This window comes from Oreochromis niloticus, linkage group LG3 (assembly GCF_001858045.2).
Source record: "Oreochromis niloticus isolate F11D_XX linkage group LG3, O_niloticus_UMD_NMBU, whole genome shotgun sequence".
Taxonomy (NCBI): domain Eukaryota; kingdom Metazoa; phylum Chordata; class Actinopteri; order Cichliformes; family Cichlidae; genus Oreochromis; species Oreochromis niloticus.
The window spans coordinates 24,842,680-24,864,180 of NC_031967.2; the positions used below are offsets into that span (position 1 = coordinate 24,842,680).

Below are 21,501 nucleotides of genomic sequence, written 5' to 3' on the forward strand. Positions count from 1 at the left end.
GACAGAGTGCAACACTTCACCTCTGACTCTGTCTCACTGACCTGTGAGGGAAACTTCACTGAGTGGAGAGTGAGGAAGTTCTCTGAGGACGGCTTCCTGTCTCACTGTGACTGCCAGAAACTGCGTGGATCCTCTTATAAGATCCACAGCTTACAGGAGGGTGTTACAGTGTACTGGTGTGAGTCTGACTCTGGAGAGTTCAGTAATGGAGTCAAACTCGCTGTGCAAGGTATTCATTAGTTTTTTTTCTAAATTTAAATTCTTCACAAATCCAATTGCTTCAACACAAATTTTAAACATTTCATGCTGTCTGTTAGAGACACCACTCAGCAGGTTGTAACAACTGACTCTCTCATTTGTTTCTTTCATTATTAAAAAAAATAAATATATATATAGATAGATAGATAGATAGATAGATATAGATATAAATGTTATTTAATGTTTCAGGTTTTATTTTATGGTTTGTGTTTTTTATTATTATTAATTTTGATATTTACAATCAAATATTTTTAATCTTTGATGTGAGTTCAAATTACACACACTAAATAAAGTTAATTCAGAGTTCGGGCTGGCATTGTGATCATGTGATCTGTTCAGCTTTATTTTGTTTCTGGCTCTGACCTAAAGTTTTCTCATTTCAGGTTTTGGATGTGAAAGAAGTTCATTTATTGTTCCGTTCATCATCGGACTTGTTAGTGGAATTATTGTCGTGCTGCTGCTGATGTCTTGCTACAGAAAAATAAAGAGTGAGAGATTTTCTGATCGACTTTTAAAAGAATTTTTTTTTTTTTTTTTAATGCTGTGACACTTTTAAACAAACTGATGTAATAATGTTTGTGTTTTTTACAGAACCCTGTTGTAACAGGTTGGTGCAGCAGTTTAGTTTCATTTTAAACACAACAATAACTTTGAATTATTCCTCATTAAATTTACATTATTTGCTAAATGTTTCAGTCTCACTCAGTCTCAGAGCACCAATCAAAGCTCTGCTTCACAACAAACAAACAACCAGAATGAAACTCAGGTTTACTCCTCTCTTCTTCACGGTGAGCCCAGAAATTATTACTTTTCTCTTTATTACAGTTTTTAACACTCAGTTTGTAGTGAAGAAAAAAAATCTTTTATTAGATAAAAACAAAAAAATAAATCATTATATTTAACTTCTTTTATAACTTCTATTTTCAACGACTTGTAGGTGACCTTTCAGTCTATGAATCAATCAGAGGCTCTGGAAACACTGGAAGTGGTACAAACAGTATAAACTTTGATAATAACAGAGCTGTAAGAAATGTAAATATTTATTCTCATGGATCAAACTTCATTATTTCAGCAGATGAATACAACAACCTCACATCTGGATTTCAGCTTGACGGTCTTGATAAGAGGAGTGAGTACAACAAACATGAAATGTAATAATTGGTCGATTGTTTTTGTAACTTGTGTCATTTTAGAGGAAGACAGTCTCCATGTTATTAAATACAATAATCCATCATCACAACAGGCAGACATGATGGCACAGAGGAGAGCTCTGACTACAATAATGTGAATCCTGAATCAGCCTCAGGTACAAATGTGAACTCTACAGACACTGAATCATTAGTAATCAGATTACATGTGCAGTAAATGTGTGACATCATTGTTGAAGTTTCAGAGTTTTGTGGAGCTGATGAGCTGAATCACGACTGGTTTTAGTTATGTTGTGTTTCTGTTGTGGTGTCTGAATAAAATAATGAGCCTCTTAAATTTCAAACACAAGCAGCTAAAATGTGAGAAAGTGTAAGTTTCCCTGATGAGATCAGTTCTGTGTGATTAAAGAGTGAAAGTGTAAAAGGTCAGAAAGCATCATCACATCTTTGGCACCATTATTTCTTTGTTTTTCACTTTTGAAGTCGTATTTGTTCTGATTTTGTTTCGGGTCCATAAAAAGATTATTTCAACAAAACTCAAGACTCACGAACAACGTCAGCAACAAAATCCAACTCAGAACATTTTGACAACGTTTAGAGAACTGCCAGCATCCAGATCAACAGCAGTTATATTAAACAATGACATGCTGTTGGTTTAATGTCAGCACTGGAAGACTGATAATATGGTTAATCTTTGTATTAAAATCTTATTGTGTTTATTTCTGTTGTAATAAGTGGAGGTTGGATGGTGTGGGACATTGTTTCCATCAAGACACAATTTCATGATTTGGTTCTGTGAGTTTGTTTCAGTCTCTTATTTAAAAAATCTCTTTAAGATGTTCGCTCACTTCCTCCTGAATTTTACCTGCGATCTTTAAAGCTTACTGTATGGACATTTTTATTGCATATTTTTGCATATCAGTAACAACAACAACAACAACAACAACAAATAATAATAATAATAATAATAATTTTCATGTTAATTACATTACTTGTTGCCAAATTGTGATGCACAAAAACTGTATAGTCATTGTTCAGATTTTGCAGTGTGATTCATGTCATCACTGAGGCCATGAAAGAGGAAAAAATTGTGTATGATCAAATTGTTTTCTGTAGGTGATGTTTGTGTCTTTTATGCTGTGAACAGTTTGATGTGTGTAAAATAATTGTGGTGCTTTAAAAATAATCAAAATAATATCACAACAACACTTCTTTGTTCCTCTGGGTGACCTGTGATGCTTATATGTGTATAAAGATGTTGTTTCTTCTATATCCTATTTATTAAACGTCAGAAAATGACTCATGATTTCTGTCTGAGCCTCCAGAAAAGAGGAAACTCAGCCTGTGGATGAAGAGAAAAATGTTTTGTTCAGTAAATGACTTGTTTTAGCAAAGAGGCAACAAGAAATGCAAACAATAACAGCACAGCGATGTTCTCTTGACAACTACATGCTGACATTGTCAAATATAAATATAAAGTATTTCCTTAGTTGAAGGGATATAAAGTGTCAGGTGTGCCCCTGTAGCACTGCACTTGTTCTCTGTGTGGACTGCACATTTTTATATCATCTACCTGTACTGGGAAAAATACCACACTGTGAGAACTGATGAAAACTCTCCTTTAGAAAACTATTCAGCATTTAGTTGTCAAGAGTGTGTTTCTCACACTGATAACCAGCTGTTTGTATGATTATTTATGATATGTTCAGTTAGTTATTCTGTTTTCACTTCATTGCTGCCCAACATGTTGCTAACAGAACAAAGTACAGAACAAAGAAGTAATCTGTTCTCCACATCAGAGAGACATCAGTGTTCAAGGTCGGTCCTGTGAAAGACCCTTTATTTACCAAGTAGCCACCTGGACTTATTTGGTCATTTTGGCTGTAAGAATCTCAGAATCAAACTATAAGTGAAGGCTTTTGTCCTTTTTTCAGAATAACCTCAGAGTTCAATATCTGGCAGCCATTTCACATTATTGTATTGTTATGAGTGGAACCACAGTTTAAAGTGGGAAAGAAAAACAAACTCTGTTTTTTCAGACTTATAGTTAAGTTGTTAAGTTTTTTATAAATCCTCCCTTTTATATTATAAATTTCCAGGTATTTTTGGGTGTTGCCACTTCTCCACACCCGCCTCTCTGTTCCGTGTGTCATCAATTCATCCCTATGATTGGACCGTCTTTGCACGTGCATTCTAATGATGCACTGTAAAGTTTCTTAATGCTCATCTTCTCATCTTTCAGTAACCGTTTGAAATGTTTCTTTTAACCCAACTGCTCGAGGAGTTACGGTAGTGTGGATCAGCCAAGGGCGTAGATTTGGTTTTGGCATTGGTGGGGACGGATGATTCAACCACCGAACCCTGCCCAGTTTCTTTTTTTTTTCCTTTTTGTCTTTGCTTCTTGATAAAAAAAAGGAGAAATATACTTGCCTACATATGCTATTCTACATGCTTTTAAACCATTTAAAATTACAATTCATAGTTTTATATGTGAATTATATAATGTTAAATTACTATTAAACAAATGACTAAGTATTTTAGACTTTAGTTTACTTCAGCCATATTCCATATAACTCAGGTATCATACAAAAATAAAAAAAAGCTTCAAATAGAGTCATGACAATAAAAGAATATGACTTTAAGGACCTAACAACATTACTTCAGTTATAGTACACCAACATCTCTGATACATTAGTACTAAGGGAACACTGAATGACCTGGTGGTTTTTGTCCATAAAACTACTCATCTAAGATTACCACAAAGTAAAAGATCTCTCAGCAAAATTATGCAACATTTTAGGCGCACTGTTGCCCCGATCAAACCAGTGACTTTTTATTCTAAACATGAACTACTGTTACAGCAACACACATGGATTACTGGTGCCCCACACAACAACTCAATGTCCACTATGTGAAGGAGTCTATACTATACTGTCTATACTATACTGTCCTGGTGGACATGGCAACACTTTTTTCATGGTTACATACAGTTTTAGACTGATGTGGGCCAAAGCCTAGCACATACTTGCCAACCTTGAGACCTCAGAATTAGGGAGACATTCAAAGGGGGTTTTACAGTGTTTACTTATCGGAAAAAAAATAAGTTAAATGTCGCCGGCCTGTTCCGGGGGTGTCCAAATTCAGAGGCTGCGTCCACCTGAGGACCTGGCCTTCGCGGTCTAAGTGGGCCGGGTCCTCCGAAAGCCGGGTAGACCGGAAATGAGCGACTGTGAAATTGGGGGGGTCTAGCCTTCATAATTACGTCACCTCTGCCGTCTGCTCCTTGCTGTCTAAATAAAATAAAATATAACCGGACGCTTGCGTAGATTCTCGACCATCTCACACTTCTGTTTACTCAGTTTTCTGTTTGACATTTATTCAGCTGTGTGAAAACCCCGGAGGAACCCTCCCGAGGGATTAATAAAGTTTTATTTAATCTAATCTAATCTAATAACTTTAATCTCAGCCAAACCGATTTACTCACGAACAAATAAAACACTGAAAAAGGCCAAACAATAACATGTTTAAGTTATTTGAAATTTACACAACTACATTCTCGCCTGAAAATATGTTAAAAGTTTATTTCGCGACCCAGAAAGAGTAATAAGAGTAATATTAATACTAAGTAGCTGCAGTAGTATTAGCCATTGTTGGAAACTGGAATTGGCTGGGCCAATAAGACATGGTTTTTCAATTTTGTTGGAAAATCGGGAGAAATTGGGGAGAATGGTGGCTCCGGGAGATTTTCGGGAGGGGCACTGAAATTCGGGATTCTCGCGGAAAAATCGGGAGGGTTGGCATGTATGGCCTGGTATTGCCTGTAACGTTATTATGACGGACACATTTTATGAGTGAACTTGACTTTAAGTGACTTACAGGTTTCTTTGAAAAATACTTTCTTATAACCAGGTTCTTCCTTTTTGCTGCCATCCTCCTCTCCTCCTTGCAGGTCCTCACAGCGCAGGATTGCCGCTGCTAAAACTAAACAGAGCTCCCTGAAAGGCACAGCCAATCACAATGGCCATATTTGTCACATGAGGTAGGACTCCAGTAGAGAACGTAATTTAACTCTTTCTGCACCGCTGGGCGAATGAGACGTTGACAGATCTTTTTTTTTTCTTTCTATCGGGTTTGTTTTTCTTTACTCGAAGAGATCAAATTATTGGTGGGGACAATTCAATAATCGCTGGATATTGGTGGGGACACGTCCCTTCCGTCCATGCCAAATCGACGCCCTTGGGATCAGCCATGGTAAAACCCAGCAGGAGTTGATTTTTCTGTGTTCAGACAGCAGCAGCTTGTGAAAGTAATACACCAAGTATCCCCGAAAAGCTCAGCTTCTCTTCTTTTCTGAACCATTCACATTTTCCGCTGGTGGGCCCAGAGTAAATAAGGGTAAGTGTCAGTGTGGATATACAGATATACAGAAGTACAATCACTGGACTGTGTTTACAGCTGGTGGCCAATAGGGGGAGACATTAATCGATTTATAACTTATTGTATCTGTCATGGTCTCCCAGTCCTCCTGGTCAACCAACACGTTCTCTCTCCTCACAAGTATAATGAACTCGATACTTTACTTTCTGTTTCTGTTCTGTGTCTCCTGTACGCACTGCAGCAGTTTCATCAAAGAGGCAACCTGGCTGTGTTAAAGGTCATGAAAATTCATTCAGAATTAGCAACACCAATGATGTTATTAATTATATAACATCATCTGTGTTATATGTTAAAAAGTATTGGTACCAGTATCAGTATCATCGATACAGGCCCTGTATTTACTTGGTATCAGATCGATACCAAATCTTGCAGTATTGCAAACAACAAACAAACAGTGAAATATTAAATTCTTTAAACTGTTATTATTTCAGCACCATGGACAGCACACAAGGTTTTTAATGCATGAGTTGTGCTCTCTAACATGTGACTGTTTGTAGTGTATAGATCTCTCTCCCTCTCTTATGGTGACAGGTTAATAGTTTTCATTTAAAAAAAATACTGTTGTACTGTTTCTAGGGTCCCTGTCTCTGGGTATATGTGTACTCTGAAGAGCACATCAGGTCACTGCAAATGTTTATGTATATTTGAATTAAGAAATCTTAAGAGAACCCGTCTCTCTCTACCCACAAAACCACATATAAATATATTTTTCTTTGTGTAACTTCAGACGGTCAGATCATTGTCACTCTCCACCTTTCCCATACAAAAACATATCTCAGACATAATCACCATCTACCATACAGAAATACCTGTGACATATAAACATTGGGTTGTGTTTACAGCTGGTATTCAACATAGGGCACAATTTAGTTATTCATCGCAATGGATTAAACTGCTTGGCTGAGTGTTAAATATTTCCAAGAGCTGTGATGATAAAGGAGACTTTGACTTCAGAGTCTATTATTTACATCACAGCATGTTGCAGAAGAATAAAAAAATACTCTGTGTGTTGTAAATGTAGCTGTAACTGTGTCTAAAGAACAAATTTAGATCAAAATAAAAGTTAGTTTTTAGAAAGGATGAAACATTTCTTATTGATTATTGGCTGAAAGTGATTAAAATTTTTAATGTTGTGACACAGTGGGCCCGCACTCTGAACGGAGGGAAACATTCAAAGAGGCATATGCCTGCTGAATGGCCTCCACAACCCGGTGGGACAATCGAGACTTAGACAGGGGTCTGCCCAGAAATCCAGAGTCGAAGCTGACAAATGGCTGGTCTGTCTTCCTAAACGGCCGGGCAAGCAAAACATGCTGTGCCAAAGCACGGAGATAGCACAGGGCAACCTGGCTCCCAGCTGTCTCCTTGTGCAGGTCCCCAGTGGGAGATATTCGTAACTCTGCATTTACTTGGACAGGTGAAATTCAAACAGGGTCATCAGCAGCAACCCAGGGTTAGGCCGGAGGATAACCCCTGTGTCACCTGCATCATTGCCTTTGGACCAACAGAGCATGCAGCACACAAAGGATCATGTCAACTGCAGTCTTGTGGGGGTCCAGCTGGTGGACCGCACACCAGGAGGCAAACAGCCCCCAAAGAAAGCAGTAGGCAGTCCTGGTGGATCGTGCACAAAACTACTGCAGCATTCTCACTTTTAGATTAGGCTGTGCATGGAGCCTCTCCCTCTCAGGGTACAGGCTGTCACCCTGAGTCCTACTGGGAAAAGATGGAACAGTGACCCCCTCACCTGGGACAGGAGGTCCCTCAGAACAGGGAGCTCCCGCCCGTCCTGGCCATGACTGGCAGGATAGCTGAAAACTAGCATGTAGGGCGAAAGAGGGACCACCAGGATCAACCTCAACTCCTCAGTCTGTACCCGGTGAAGGAATAACTGGAGGAGGAAGTATGGAAAGAGAGCCTGTGGCCAGGAGTGCATCAGGTTGTCTCCAGGGAGAAGAACATATGGCAATGTGTCGATTCTCTGGGGGAAAGAAAGGTCTACTTCTGCCCCTCTGAAGCAACTCCAGATCTGGTGGACCACCTCTGGATGGAGTCTCCACTCCTCTTGGATTGGGCTCTCCCTCAACATATTGTAATGTCCACTTTCACGTTCAATGGCCCTGGCACATAAACTGCTTTCAGTGAGTAGAACAGGCTGAGCCCACTGCCACAGTCTGGTAGCTATCGTTCAGAGGAGGGGAGACCCTCGGCCCCCTTACCTGTAGATGTAAGCTACTGTGACCATGCTTTCTATCTTGATGATAACATGGTACCTTAACGGTCGCGACAGAAACTGCTTGAGTGCCAGGATGACAGCTCGGAGCTCCAGCATAGGAGACGCCCAATGACTGATATAACAGCTATTGACCGTAGAGCCCTCAGCCTCAGGAGCTGACCCACAAGTGAAGCCCAAATGGATCTAGGCACACCCCCAAGGTCTGCTGTCAATTCGGGGTGAGGGACCTGTCGGCTCTGATAGTCTCCACGGTCATGCCCAGAAATTACATGATGTGGGAAGGCTGCACATGACATGAGCAGAGCTACATGGCTGCAGCACTGTCCTTTAGTGCAGCAGAAGGATACAGCCCAATGCAGTGGGAGAAACTCTCACACACTGAGTTAACAGCCAGTCGGCCACAGAGAGGACCCACTAGCCATGTGAACCCACAAGACTGTGGGCAAGATGCCAGAGGGGCTCTGACTTTCAAGCATGTTTCTCACACAGCATGCTGGTGTTCTTGGCTTCTTGGTCTTATGGGGTGCAGATGCTCTGTGAGCACAATTTACCACACTGCCGGGTGTTATCTACACTAGTGTATTCAGCTTTTCTTGAATGTTTTGGTTCTGGGTCTCATCATGATGCACCTTCCTTGTGTTTCTGGGGTTTTGATATAATGAAGATTAAGGGCACAACTTCACAAATCTGAATACAAACACACACACAAAGAAAAGAAAGGGGGGTGATAATGTTTCAGATTAATATTAATTGACAGATGCCTCAGCGTGTAGACAAGAGTACATATGACATGTGAGTCTAGTGGTTCAGGTCACCCTTTACTTATTTTCTGACCCCCCTTTGTTCTTCTGAGCAGACTGTGATGACTGCATGTGTGTAAAAGACTGTTGTTGTTGTTTTTTTTATCTGCTGAAAATCTGATACCACAACATTTCTGTCTGGGCCTCCAAGAAAAGAGGAAATGCAGCCTGTGGTTTCAGCCTGAAGTCTAACGTTTGTCTCCTTTAAAGTCAACACAGCACAGTGGAAATGTGCAGGTATGACAACGTGTGAAAACAGGTTAAAAGTAGCTTTATTGTGGTGATGACACATGCTGGACTAAAGAATAAATAAAGCATGTGGGCATCAAGAGAAACGGCGAAAAGCTTGTTTCTCACGCTCATGTCTTTAAGAGTCTCTGCATGGACGTGCTGTAAATGTTCATTTATCTCTGAAATCAATAAAATCATCCATCACTCTCTCTGTCCACAAAATCATATACAGATATGTTTTTCTTCTTACTGCAACTTCCAAACAGGCCAGTTCCTCACAGTATAACACAAAACTCCAAAGTATAATCACTGCTTTGTAACCAGCAGAGGATCCAGTAAATCATCTATACCTATTGATACTAATGTGTCTGTTTGGCTGGTGTTACAGAAATGGTTCCTACACCTGTGATGATGACGTCAGTGTTTGACTCCAAACTGTCTGCTGGACTCTGCAGTATCACACAGTCCCCAAGTTTTTAGGCCTTTTTAGACTTCATATCTTGAAGCATTATGAACTCTTGAAATATTGATGTGTACTGAAACTTTTGCACTTATTTTAACACAAAAGCTGCAAATAAGGTAAAAACAGGAAGTTAAATCTTAATGTATTTTACCTTTCACACAGAAAAGTGGAGGGATGGAGAAACACACCTGCTGTTAAACAATCTAAAACACTTGGATATCAACATGTTTGTGAGTGTGTGTAGATGATACTGCAACAAACCTTAATCATAACCTTTGTAAGAAAGTGTTTGACAGAATGAAGGATGGAGTTTAGCACTGCTCAGTGCCAAAATATTTATAAGGCCCTGAAACGAGACCCAGGTTTTGGTTACGCAAAGAAGCTGATCGATTGTCTGAAGCAGTTATAATAGCACAATGATACTGACCTGACCTCATTCCACAGTCTATACCCAGGGAAAGCTACACCAAGTCTGTATGGTTTAATGAAGGCTGCACCTTTAAGACCAGTTGTCTGTATGATCCACTTGGTCACCTATAACATCTCAAAGTTTCTGGCTTCGATCCTCAACCCGTTGGTAGGCAGCTCTAAACACCACATCCAGAACAATTTGTATTTTGTTGAGAAGGTTAAAGATAACATTAATGAGGCAGATGAAACAATTGTCTTGTACAATGTTACATCTCTCCTCACTTGTCTTCCAGTCACTAAAGAAGGTACTTCATAAAAGATTACAAAATGACCCCAACCTCAGCAGCAGGACCACTCTCAGCACCAACCAAGTGTGTTTGCTCTTGGAACTGTGTCTTCATTTCACCTACTTCACATACAAGGGTCAGTACTTTTGTGTGAAGCCTTATAAACAGCACTGTTTATAATGTTGGGGAAACCTGGAGTCAGCTGAGACTGAAGAAGTCACTTGGATGAGTGAGAAAAGTTTTTCTCACTGAAAACTCTACATCCAGATGATCAGAATCAACTTTTTGGGAATGAAGGATGGAGGCTGTGTTTGTGAGCTTTACCTGTGATTGATACTATAGACTGTATATTGACAATGGCCATTGTTATGTGTTTTGATCGAGTGAAAAACTGAGGTACACTGTAGGCTAAGTAAGACATGGTCACAACCTGTGAAGCAATGAGTTCTTAAAACATTTCATTGATACAATAATGGTGCAAATAATGTGTGAAATTCACATGTATAAATCACCAATCTTAGCCAAGGTAATGAAAGTTTTACTTTAACTTTCTTTCTGAAAATAATTCATATTTATTTACCGCATCCCTCCACCTGAACAATGTCATCATAAGGTGATAAACACAGCTATGTTTCAGGGGAGGGGCACCAGGTCAGGGCTTGGCCTTTCCTGTCAGTAGATTTAGAGTCAGTCAGGTGAAAACATCCAGTTTCCCACTCCGACATCTCCGTTCTGGGTATCAGGCTCCCAGCCTTCACCACTGCATGATTGTGATTTGGTATAAAATTATGTTCGTTTTATTATCCCCCATAAATGACCTGACAGGTGGGGCCATAAATGACTTTTTCATATAAATGATCATCACCTTGAGCTCCATTCTGAAAATAAATATGGAAATAATAGTGAATGTTTTCATTAATGCAGTGTTTGCTCACCTTTCCTTGTTACTGGAAACCACTTCATCCTCTTTTATATATTTGAATCAGTGGATAAATGCTTGAAATGAGTTCAGCTGTTTTAAAGTTATTGATCTGAACAGAAAGGTGAACATAAAACATTCATTTCAGATTTCTGCATCTGTTTTTGTTCTGTTAGGATTTCAAGCTGCAAACTTCTGACTCTTGTTAATCGGCCTTTTTATAGAAAATATTTTTCTTTTCCATTTTCAATCAGCCAGCAGGAGGAGATTCAGCTACAGGGATGATCAAAATGTTCATTCCCTTTGTGTCCTAACTGAGAACTTTTACTGTGGAAAGTTTCCAACAGGATCGATGTGAAGCTGCAGCACAGCTGGTCTCAGATATTCACTGGTGAGACAATCACTCTCAGATGTGAGATTCAGGGAGGTGAAGAAAAGGTGTGGAAATATGAATGGACAGCACCCAACACAAACAGCCCTCCAACATCCAGTGAATACAGGCTCAGCAGAGTTTCAGTGTCCCACAGTGGAGACTACAGATGTCGGGGTAGCAGTGACTATCTCTTAACAGGATGGAGTGATGCCTTCACACTGACAGTTTCATGTGAGTTGGACCATGATTCATGCTGACATTTAATGTTTTCATGTTTACATCTGTCTTAACAGGAAAACTGTTACTGCAAACTGAAAGCGAGAGTTCAAGAACCAATAAGACTCAGGCAGAGACTAATGATTCATAGGACTTTGACAACTGTAATCCAGTTCTCTACTCCCATCCCTACTAGAGATGGCACGATACCACTTTTTTATGTCCGATACCGATACCGATATCATAAATTTGGATATCTGCCGATACCGATATGAATCCGATATAGTGTATTTTTTAATCAATAAAACTGTTTTTTTAATATCTTGCTGCATTTTGTATAAGTTCATACTCAAGTTTAAATAAACAACAACACTAAAGCTATTCTGTTATACCTGTATGTAAAAAATACACTGCACCCAAAATATTTCATAGTTCAGCAATACTGATCAATCTAATAAACTTAAACCTACTCCATCCTTCCTATTCTGGTATTTTAAAGAGTACTTAGCAGAAATATTAAGCAACCTAACTAATAGGGTTGCAAACTCCCAGCAAAAAAAATAGGGAACCACCCCCCACCCTCCATGTCATGATGCTTAATCAACGTAATCAACTTTAATTTGATGCAGTGTGAAAAAAAAAATGCACAGAAATAAATTATTTTTCAAGAATAATTAAATAGATTCAACATCTTTCTTCTACAGAACTGCAGACTGCACAGATGGTACCTTCCCAAAGGAAAAAGTAGTATAGCTTACTAGGGTATATTAGACTTAACAGTTACTATATACAGTAATGGACTTCTATACATTTTACACCAGATTAAAACTTTGGGTGTAAGATTCAGATAATTATTTATTAAAAGCTAGACATTTTAAATGAGAATAAGAAAGAAAAAGTATGTCTTTGTGCCCCCCTTTTCCCTGTTAATGCCCTATCGGCCCCCCTGGCTAAACTTTGCTAGATCCGCCCCTGCACAGTTACCAGCCGTCAGCTACGTAGAAAAGGATCCTGGTGTAGAAAGTAATATTAAATAAATTCTAACGACAGCTTATCAAGGTTAAACGTGCTGCTGTTGTTCAGCCGCTGGTTTCCTCTTTCTGGTGCAAAGTGGGCCAAAAACAAAGAAGAGAGACGGACTCGCGACAGAAAAGCCGATCAGCTGATCATTAAGCAGTTTCATGAAGTAGCGGCAGGAGAGAGAGAGAGAGAAGAGGCAGACGCTCCATATATCGGTTGTTAAGCTTAACGTAGGTACGCTTTACAAACATTCAGAGATGAACTTACACACTTGCTTTACTTCTCTCTGGGATAACTTCCTCGGAGATGAAATGCTGGTTTGGGAGCGAGGCTACAAATACACACAGCCGCTCTATCACGTGAGCACACTGCTCCAACGTGCTACGGTTATGAGCCGAGTTACGCCATGTCGCAAGTTTTGTGAGGTGTTTTTTTGATATTTAATGGATCGGATTACATTTTTTATTTCTCACCGATATCCGATCCAGCAATTTACGTCAGTATCGGACCGATACCGATACGTAATATCGGATCGGTCCATCTCTAATCCCTACATGCAGGATTACTAAATTAATGTTTGTGTTTGTAGATAAATTAATCAGTGAATGTTTAAACTGTGATCAGTACTGTAGCAAGTTTATCCTTGATTATGTTTTAATGTTTTATTCATTTTGTTTCTTCAGCAGCAAGTAAACCCAGAGCCACACTGACAGCACAAAGTTCAATCATACCAGCAGGGGGCAGTGTGACACTGAGCTGCTCTGTGGAGGGCTCTGCTGGCTGGAAGTTTGACTGGTTCAGACGTGATTCAGTCTCTTCTAAAGCTCAGCTCATGAGAGGAAATGAAGCAAACAGAGTTATTAGTGTCTCACAAGGAGGTCTGTACCACTGCAGAGGAGGGAGAGGAGATCCAGTTTACTACACAGAGGACAGCAGTGACGTCACAGTTACAGAAACTTGTGAGTTTAATTATTTTATTTCTGCCAAACTGAGTGATGTAATTATGTAATCTGTGCTAACAATTTTATTCAACAACTGTGAGTTTATTAACCCTGAGATGAGAGACAACTCCTGACAAATAGAATAATTTATTCAGTCTTATTTTTTTTTATCTTTATCTTTCTTTTCGTCTCTTACTGGATATTTTTTTCCTGTGAACAGTTCCCAGTAAACCCACTGTGACCCTGCAGCCATCCTGGACTCAGATATACAGCGGTGAGACAGTCACTGTCAGATGTGAGATTCAGGGAGGTGAAGGAGCTCAGTGGACGTATGAATGGAGAGCAGCCAAGTTAAACACACCTCCAACATCCAATGAATACAGAATCATCAGAGCTACTGAGTCTGACAGTGGAGGATACAGCTGCCGGGGCAGAAGGGACTATTTCTTCTCAGAGTGGAGTGATATCATCACACTGACTGTATCATGTAAGATCTTTCATCCAGAGTATCTAAATAAGGAAAAAGCACTTCTTCTTTCTTACAGCTTTATAACTGTCTTTCATGTTGGTCAGTAAAATGTTTAGTTTTTATTCCAACAACAAAAACCTGAACAGCAGCTTTTTATTCACAGTGAAGAGAACAAAACATATGAGAGTAACTTCTCTGCTGTGCAGCTCTAATACATGAAAGATGAAATGCAGAACAAATGCTGAATCTGTCTCAGCTGCTCCACCACATCCACTAAGAAACATTAAATCCACTGATTGTTCCTCATGTGTGTTTTTAACTTAATGCAGCAAATTCAATCTGAAAGATTAGTGTTGTGTTTGTGTGATAGTTGTACAGTTTGTTGTAGCTTCACCACTAAAGTTATGTTATATTTATTATTTCCATATTTCCACCAAGTTATTTCAACTGGTTTGATTCAGTCATTGACTTTTGTTCTTTTTCTAAACTGAACTGCAGATAAACCAAAGGCCAAACTGAGAGCTGATAACACAGCTGTTCCAGTAGGGGGCAGTGTGACCCTGACCTGCTCTGTGAACCCATCATCATCATCTGGATGGAAATACTACTGGTACAGAGATGAGAAATCCTCTGAAGCCCTGACCACACAAAATGCAGTTTTCCACTCAAATGGACAAATCAGTGTCTCACAGGAAGGACTCTACAGGTGCAGAGGAGGAAGAGGAAACCCAGTTTACTACACAGAGGACAGCCAGTCAGTCAGGATTGGGAAAACTGGTGAGTTTAACACAAAGTCAGATAAATTCCTGATTAAGGAGGAAGATGAAGAACAAAAGGCTTTAACATTTTTGACATTCATGTGTTTTTATCGTACTTTCTTGAACAGTAACAGCCTCAAACAGGCCTGTTGTGACTCTGTATCCAAACTGGTCTGAGATATACAGAGGAGAGACGATCACTGTCAGATGTGAGATCCATGGAGGAGACACTGAGTGGGATTGTGAGTGGGAAACAAACAGCAGGATAAAAGCTCCAAATCGAAATGAATACAGGATTAGATCTGCTTCATCATCCAACAGTGGAAACTATCGCTGTAAGGGCAGAATGAAAAGTTCACAGCATAAAACAACAGAGTGGAGTGATTCAGTCACACTGACAGTTTCTGACAGTAAGTAGAGTCATAGTTCATTTAAGCTGGAAATAGAAACAGTTTGTAAAAATGTGTTTTTATTAGTACATGTTGAGATATTTGACATGTTTAGATAGTCTCACTCTTAAAGTTCATCATAAATATTTGTGAGTCAACATTTTAGTGACATTGAATTCAGAGTTAAGAGACGAAACATTGAGAGAAAATCTTTGTTGAACAGATAAACCCCATCCTGTCCTCACTGTGTCTCCATCATGGCTGAGTCCTGGAGCCTCAGTAACTCTGAACTGTGAGGTTGAACATCCGTCTGCAGGATGGAGCTTCTACTGGTATAAAGCTGTTCCTGATCTATCAGAGAAATCCTCCAGTTATGAGCTGCTACCTGATGGCAGTGGGACTGCACAGGACTCCTACATCATTCATGGACAGACACACACAGCAGGATATGTGTGCAGAGCTGGAAGAGGAGACCCAGAGTATCACACTGATCACAGTCAACCAAAGTTTGTCTGGTCTGCAGGTCAGTTTGAGGAATTTTAATCTTCATGTTGATGATTTGAAAGTCTGTAAATCTGGCTGCATGACTAGCAGGACTCCTGTGAACCACACAAAAGTCAAACGTATATTTTCATTGTGATATTTTGAATGCTAACATCTGTGAGCTTTGTCTCTTCACTGCATGTTGTTTCCAGATGTTCATTCAGCAGCGTCTCTCACAGTGAGTCCTGACAGAGTGCAACACTTCACCTCTGACTCTGTCTCACTGACCTGTGAGGGAAACTTCACTGAGTGGAGAGTGAGGAAGTTCTCTGAGGACGGCCGACTGTACTCTGACTGTAGGAGAATGACTGGATCCACATGTAACATCAACACATCAAAGTCAGATACTGCAGTGTACTGGTGTGAGTCTGGATCAGGAGAGTTCAGCAGTGCAGTCAACATCACTGTACAGAGTATGTTATTATACATTTACTTCTTGGATCTGAATGATTTAAACATCACATGAACATTTGTCCCAGTTTTGCTGTATGTGAAGTAATTATGTGGTAAAAATAAAACACATACAGCAATTTTTAAATGTACAAGATCAGATCTTCATGATGAAAAGCATTTGTACAATCTGTTCTTATTATTTTTTGTCAGCTTTTTCTAAAAGTGTGCACCAGCTGATGTGACTGAAACAACTGTGTGTGATTGTGTCACAGATGATGGTAATGGTCCTATCCTGGTGAGTCCTGTTCATCCTGTGACTGAGGGAGCTTCTGTTAGTCTGAGCTGCAGTTTGAGAACACAAAAAATACTTTCCAATGTGTTTTTCTATCACAATGACAAACTTGTTCAAAATGATACCCGAGGGGAGCTGAAGATCTCTGCAGTGTCAAAGTCTGATGAAGGTTTCTACAAGTGTCAGTACTCAGGAAGAGAGTCAGCACAGAGCTGGATGTCAGTTAAAGGTGAGCAGGATCAAAACATTTGATGGATTTTTATAAATGAGTTTTGTTTTAAGGCTTGAAGTCACCTCGCTTCATTTTCTGAGAACTTTCCTAAAATTATTTTATGAATTGTAAAATATAATTAAACTTTATTGTTTGTTGTTACAGTAACTGTATCAGGAGCTGACAGCTCTTCATCTCCTGTGTGGTTGATTGTTGGACTGGTTTGTGGAGTCTCTCTCATTATTATTCTCCTGCTCTTGTTGTATCGCTGCAGACAGTCCAAGTGTAAGAGCCTCTTCTTTTCATTCTGTATTAGAGAGTTTATTTAATTATTCACACATATACATGTATTCTGATCGAACAATTTAAATCACAAACATGTGTAATAACATTTGTCTCTTTCACAGATTCCTGCTTCACCAGGTTGGTAAAATACTTTTTATTATTATTTTAAACAAACATCAGTTACTTTTGAGTTTATTGTGTTTATTTCATGTTTCAGGTCGATCCAGTCTGAGAGTCACAGTCCGGGCTCCTCCACAAATCATGGAGTCAACCAGAATGAAACTCATGAATACAACTCTCTTCATCCTGGTCAGCACTTAAACCGATCTTTATTATCATTATTAATATTGACTTTTCATTCAGTCTCCATTAACAGGAACATTTCTTAGGTTCAGTTTGTGCTCAGCAGTTTTTCAAAGAACATTTATCAAAATCCAGTTGGACAAACATCCAAATAACCAACTGACTACATGCACAAAAGATCAGAAACAAACAGGATTTTACAACCTGATTGTTTCTTTAACTCGACTGAAAGAATCCACAAATGTTATTGTTTCATATCAGAACAACACAAACAGTAACATCATGATGGGTTCATGCTCTGAAAATATCTGATATTCCTGGATTTGACTTAAACACAATTAATGAAATTAAATGTGACGTGTTTACAAATATTTTTTACATTTCAGGTGCAGATGAACCCCGAGACGTCACATACTCTCTGATTACACTTCAAAACTTTGGAAAGAAGAGTGAGTACACAAAACACTCAGTGTAGAAATAAAAGCCTGGAAAGTTTTTAAAGTGCTTAAAATGTTTTAATTATTTTCATTAATCTGATCATCTTGACAGGGAAGCATCATAAACCAGAGCAGAGTGCTGTTTACTCTGAGGTGAAGACGGGAGCTGCAGGTACAGTCACAACAGTCTCATTCAGTGTTTGTACTTGAATGTGTCATCACATCATTATATTGCAGGTAATTATAGGTCAACATGGAGTTTAGTTATTCACTTACCAAGCTTAGCTACTACATACGACCACTACACATCAGCAGAGTTGAATCTTATACACATCGAGGGCCGTTCAGAGTTTAGTGTAAGTTTGTCTGCTTCATATACAGAATGATATTGTTATTGTACAGTATGGTATTGTCCATCTATATGTCCCCAAACTAAATAGTTTCTCTCATGTTTTTACTCTGTAGTAATGTTCTTGTCATCATATCTGTGCTGAACAAATGTGTCCTGAGCTCTGACGTCTCTTTTAGAGGACAGTCTGATGTATGCTGAGGTCAAACAGCCCAAAAAAGAAAAAGCCAAGAAAAACAAAGGTGAGCAAAGTCTGCCATCATCTCCACTGAATATTGTTCAACATGTTTATCTGCTATTAAAATGTCAATCTGTTTATTTTAATATTTATATTTATGTATTAACAATTCATCAGCTGATTAAAATCTATCATACTCTTTTATCTTTGCATTAGTGGAGACATCAAGTTTCCTCCTGGTTAATGATATTATTGTTTTCAATGATCTTCTCTTCATTCACAGGAAAATCAAGTCCTGCAGCTGATGCAGCAGTTTATTCTGAAGTCACATCAGGAAGCTCTCTCAGTAATTCTGCTGCCATGCAGGCTGATTTATTCTTCACATTATTAAATGTCTTCAGCTCATAATATCTTTACATGTTGGAAATCACTTTGTCTTTTTGTGCTTGTCTTACAGGTCAGTGAGGAGAGCTGTAGCAGCAAAGCCAAGAAGAAGCTTTTTATGAAGCCACTCTTGCTCCTCTGCTCCCCAAATATCAGACATGCTCAGCTTTATGTACAGTTACAATATTAAATCATTATATCAGACATATTGCTCTCTTTTAGTATAAAACAAATGGAGGTGTATTCCTATTTAATATTCATGCTCTATATTCAGTTATATTTCATAAAGATTTTGTAATAAACCTTGAATGTATCTAACATGTTCCAACAGCAGTGAGAACAAAGTGTGAAATATGTGATCTTTAGTATCTGACAGCACAACTTAAAGTCAGTGTTTGCAGTGTTTCACAAGTAAATACTGATATGGGACCAACAAATACTTTAACTGTGTTTGTCTAAAGATCTCCTACATTTTATAAATAAGAAATATATGATAGGCAGTGAATGCATTTGAATATATGAATACATGTGTTTTATGTATCTATTTTGTCTCTGATCTTTTTATTCATCTATTGTTAGAAGGGAAAAAGTAAAATCTTTTTAAAGTTTAACTTTTAATGTTTATGTTTGATTTTTTTTTTCTGTATGAGATTATTCACAAACTAACAACACAAACACGTAAACAGTTTGCATCAGTGTTGTCATGGAAACCTGAAATAAACAGATGTCAGTATGATTTGCACAGTGGTCACTAACAGTACAGAGATGACAGCAGTCTGCATGTATCTGACACAGAGGACTGTGAAGTAGAACATTTACAGAGAGAAGCTCTCTGTGTGCTGCTGTCACAGGATGCAGTCAAAGGAAAAGAGAACTTGTACATGTGGTAAATCAGCACGACTCAGAGAAGTAGCAGTATTATAATTTTCCATAACACTCACTTTTGAGCATTAACTGTTCACACAAGAATTTATTAATATGACACAAATATCAGAGCTAAAAATCCAGACAAGTTCAACAGAGAACAATACAGAAACAAAACATCTCTTTGACCCTGCAGAGTCTCATTCTTTAGTCACAGTAAGGTGGGATCCTGTCAGGAGGAGGGCACAGGTCAGGGTCCTGCTCAGTCAGGTGTATACTTAACCAGCTGGGTCGAGCTAGCTTGGCATTTTCCTCTGCAAAATCACCATAAACACTGCTGATCATGTGCTCTAATAACTCAACTGCATGTGCTGTAGATGGGTTTCCCTCTTCACTATCAATCATGCACTTGTCTTATAAAGTAGGAGAGCAACAAGCACACTGGTGACTTTTTATTTTGTCCTGTCACCATTTGTAACTAATTTGTTGACTTTCAGTTATTTTAGTTTCCAATAAAATCTCATTTTTAATCATGTTCTGATGTTATATGGTCTGAATGCAGTCCTGTGTTCCCTGTTGATTTAATTAAGCGGTAAATGCAAAAGTAACAGCATGTTTTATGATGTATTTAATCAATTATGAATGCAACAATGATGTGATATGTTTTGGGGGTTTTTTTGTAACTTTTATTTATCAAATACCAGACAGTTATAAAATACAAAGGTACATACAGAAAGGATGATCTCCCCCCAACCCTCCCCCTCTCCTGGTAATTGGAAAGTAAATATACTACAGAAAGATGTGTTAACCCACACACTTAAAAAAAAAAAAAAATTAAAAATCAGCAAGGTGCTAGTGCTAATCCCTGTAAATTAATATTAATATTAATGGCTACTTGCTCCTCATTCCGAGTAAATACTAGAGTATCTTAAATGAAGTAATCTTTTGAGATGGGACAGCAACAGCCGGTAGAAACAGAAGAGTTTGTGCACAGTCGTATAATAGACTACAAAGAGATTTCTCTAGCTGGTAGTTTTTCTAAGTATTTAAGCAATGGTTTCCAGTGAACAAAGACTCTATCAGACGAGCCTCTGAGGGAAAATTTTATCTTCTCCACTTTTAGGAGAACGACTCAGAGAAGCTCATGTGGAGTTCTGATTCCCATTTCATCTCAGCACTATGGAAAAAGATTCACTGGGTGGAGAAACTAGTTTGTAAAGGTAAGCGATGTGGACCTTTAACAGGGTATTAGCTTTAAGAACCAAGTCTATTCTGGTGGGAGTTGGGATATGTGGGAATGAAGCTGAGTGTTTTTTTTGCAAAATGTTGCAGCTGGAAATAGCGAAGAGAATCAGATTAAAGCGAGAAACAAATTGATCGAAAAAAGTTCCAGCAACAACTGGGTTAGAAGATAAGCTTAATGAGGGTGACTGTAAGGCATCGCATGCTAAAGCACGTAACAACGAGGAGCAGGAGGCCACTTCGCTCTGGCACCAATTGGTTTGAGAGGACGTGCACCACGATAATATTTTATGCATGTTGGATGCCCAATAATAACTATTTAGATTGGACAGCACTAATTCTGCTCTATCCCTATAGAGAAGCAAGCAACTAGCCCTTGGACGTTTGCTGGTCCAACTGAAAAATGAAATAGCGTCATTTACAGCTGTAAAAAATGATTTAGGAAGATAAATGGGCAAACACTGAAAAACATTTAGATATCTTGGTAATACGTTCATTTTTATAATTTGAATCCTACCAGCTCGGGACAGCGGTAAGTAGTTCCATCTTTGTAGATCAGACTTAACCTTTGTTGTTAGTAAGATTCTGTTCTCGCATTGTTCGCAGAGATGATGTAATTGCAATGCCGAGACATTTGAACCCTGAGTTGGCTATTTTAAAGGGT

At 38.8% G+C, this 21,501-nt stretch overlaps 2 protein-coding genes and 1 long non-coding RNA gene across 4 annotated transcripts in view; 2 read left to right on the forward strand and 1 right to left on the reverse strand.

Moving 5' to 3' along the window:
* Positions 1-18,798, forward strand: LOC109204459 (low affinity immunoglobulin gamma Fc region receptor III). 2 transcript variants are annotated; one of them, XM_025905669.1, is made up of 11 exons: positions 1-69; positions 2,523-2,527; positions 16,161-16,312; positions 16,565-16,813; positions 16,961-17,080; positions 17,203-17,218; positions 17,298-17,389; positions 17,770-17,832; positions 17,933-17,992; positions 18,349-18,411; positions 18,631-18,798. In XM_025905669.1, coding segments are annotated over exons 2-11 (942 nt in total). In that variant the 5' UTR covers positions 1-69; positions 2,523-2,525; the 3' UTR covers positions 18,756-18,798. The 2 variants fall into 2 exon arrangements, with proteins under 2 accessions (XP_025761454.1, XP_019221007.1); XM_019365462.2 differs by having other exon boundaries at positions 16,973-17,080.
* The window catches only part of LOC109194482 (B-cell receptor CD22), a 477,380-nt gene that overhangs the window by 197,441 nt on the left and 258,438 nt on the right, over positions 1-21,501 (forward strand). The gene's annotated exons all lie outside the window — the stretch shown is intronic.
* The window catches only part of LOC112846271 (uncharacterized), a 20,864-nt gene continuing 10,890 nt past the window's right edge, over positions 11,528-21,501 (reverse strand). Inside the window, exon 3 of the long non-coding RNA XR_003219170.1 lies at positions 11,528-11,691. This is a non-coding gene — a long non-coding RNA (uncharacterized LOC112846271). The remainder of the gene's footprint in view (positions 11,692-21,501) is intronic.

Bases quoted from the DNA above. Each gene is read 5' to 3' on its own strand.
- LOC109204459 (XM_025905669.1), top strand. The intron at 17,390-17,769 runs GTCAGCACTTAA...TTTACATTTCAG, and splicing joins ATACAACTCTCTTCATCCTG to GTGCAGATGAACCCCGAGAC. The intron at 17,993-18,348 runs GTACAGTCACAA...CGTCTCTTTTAG, and splicing joins GGTGAAGACGGGAGCTGCAG to AGGACAGTCTGATGTATGCT.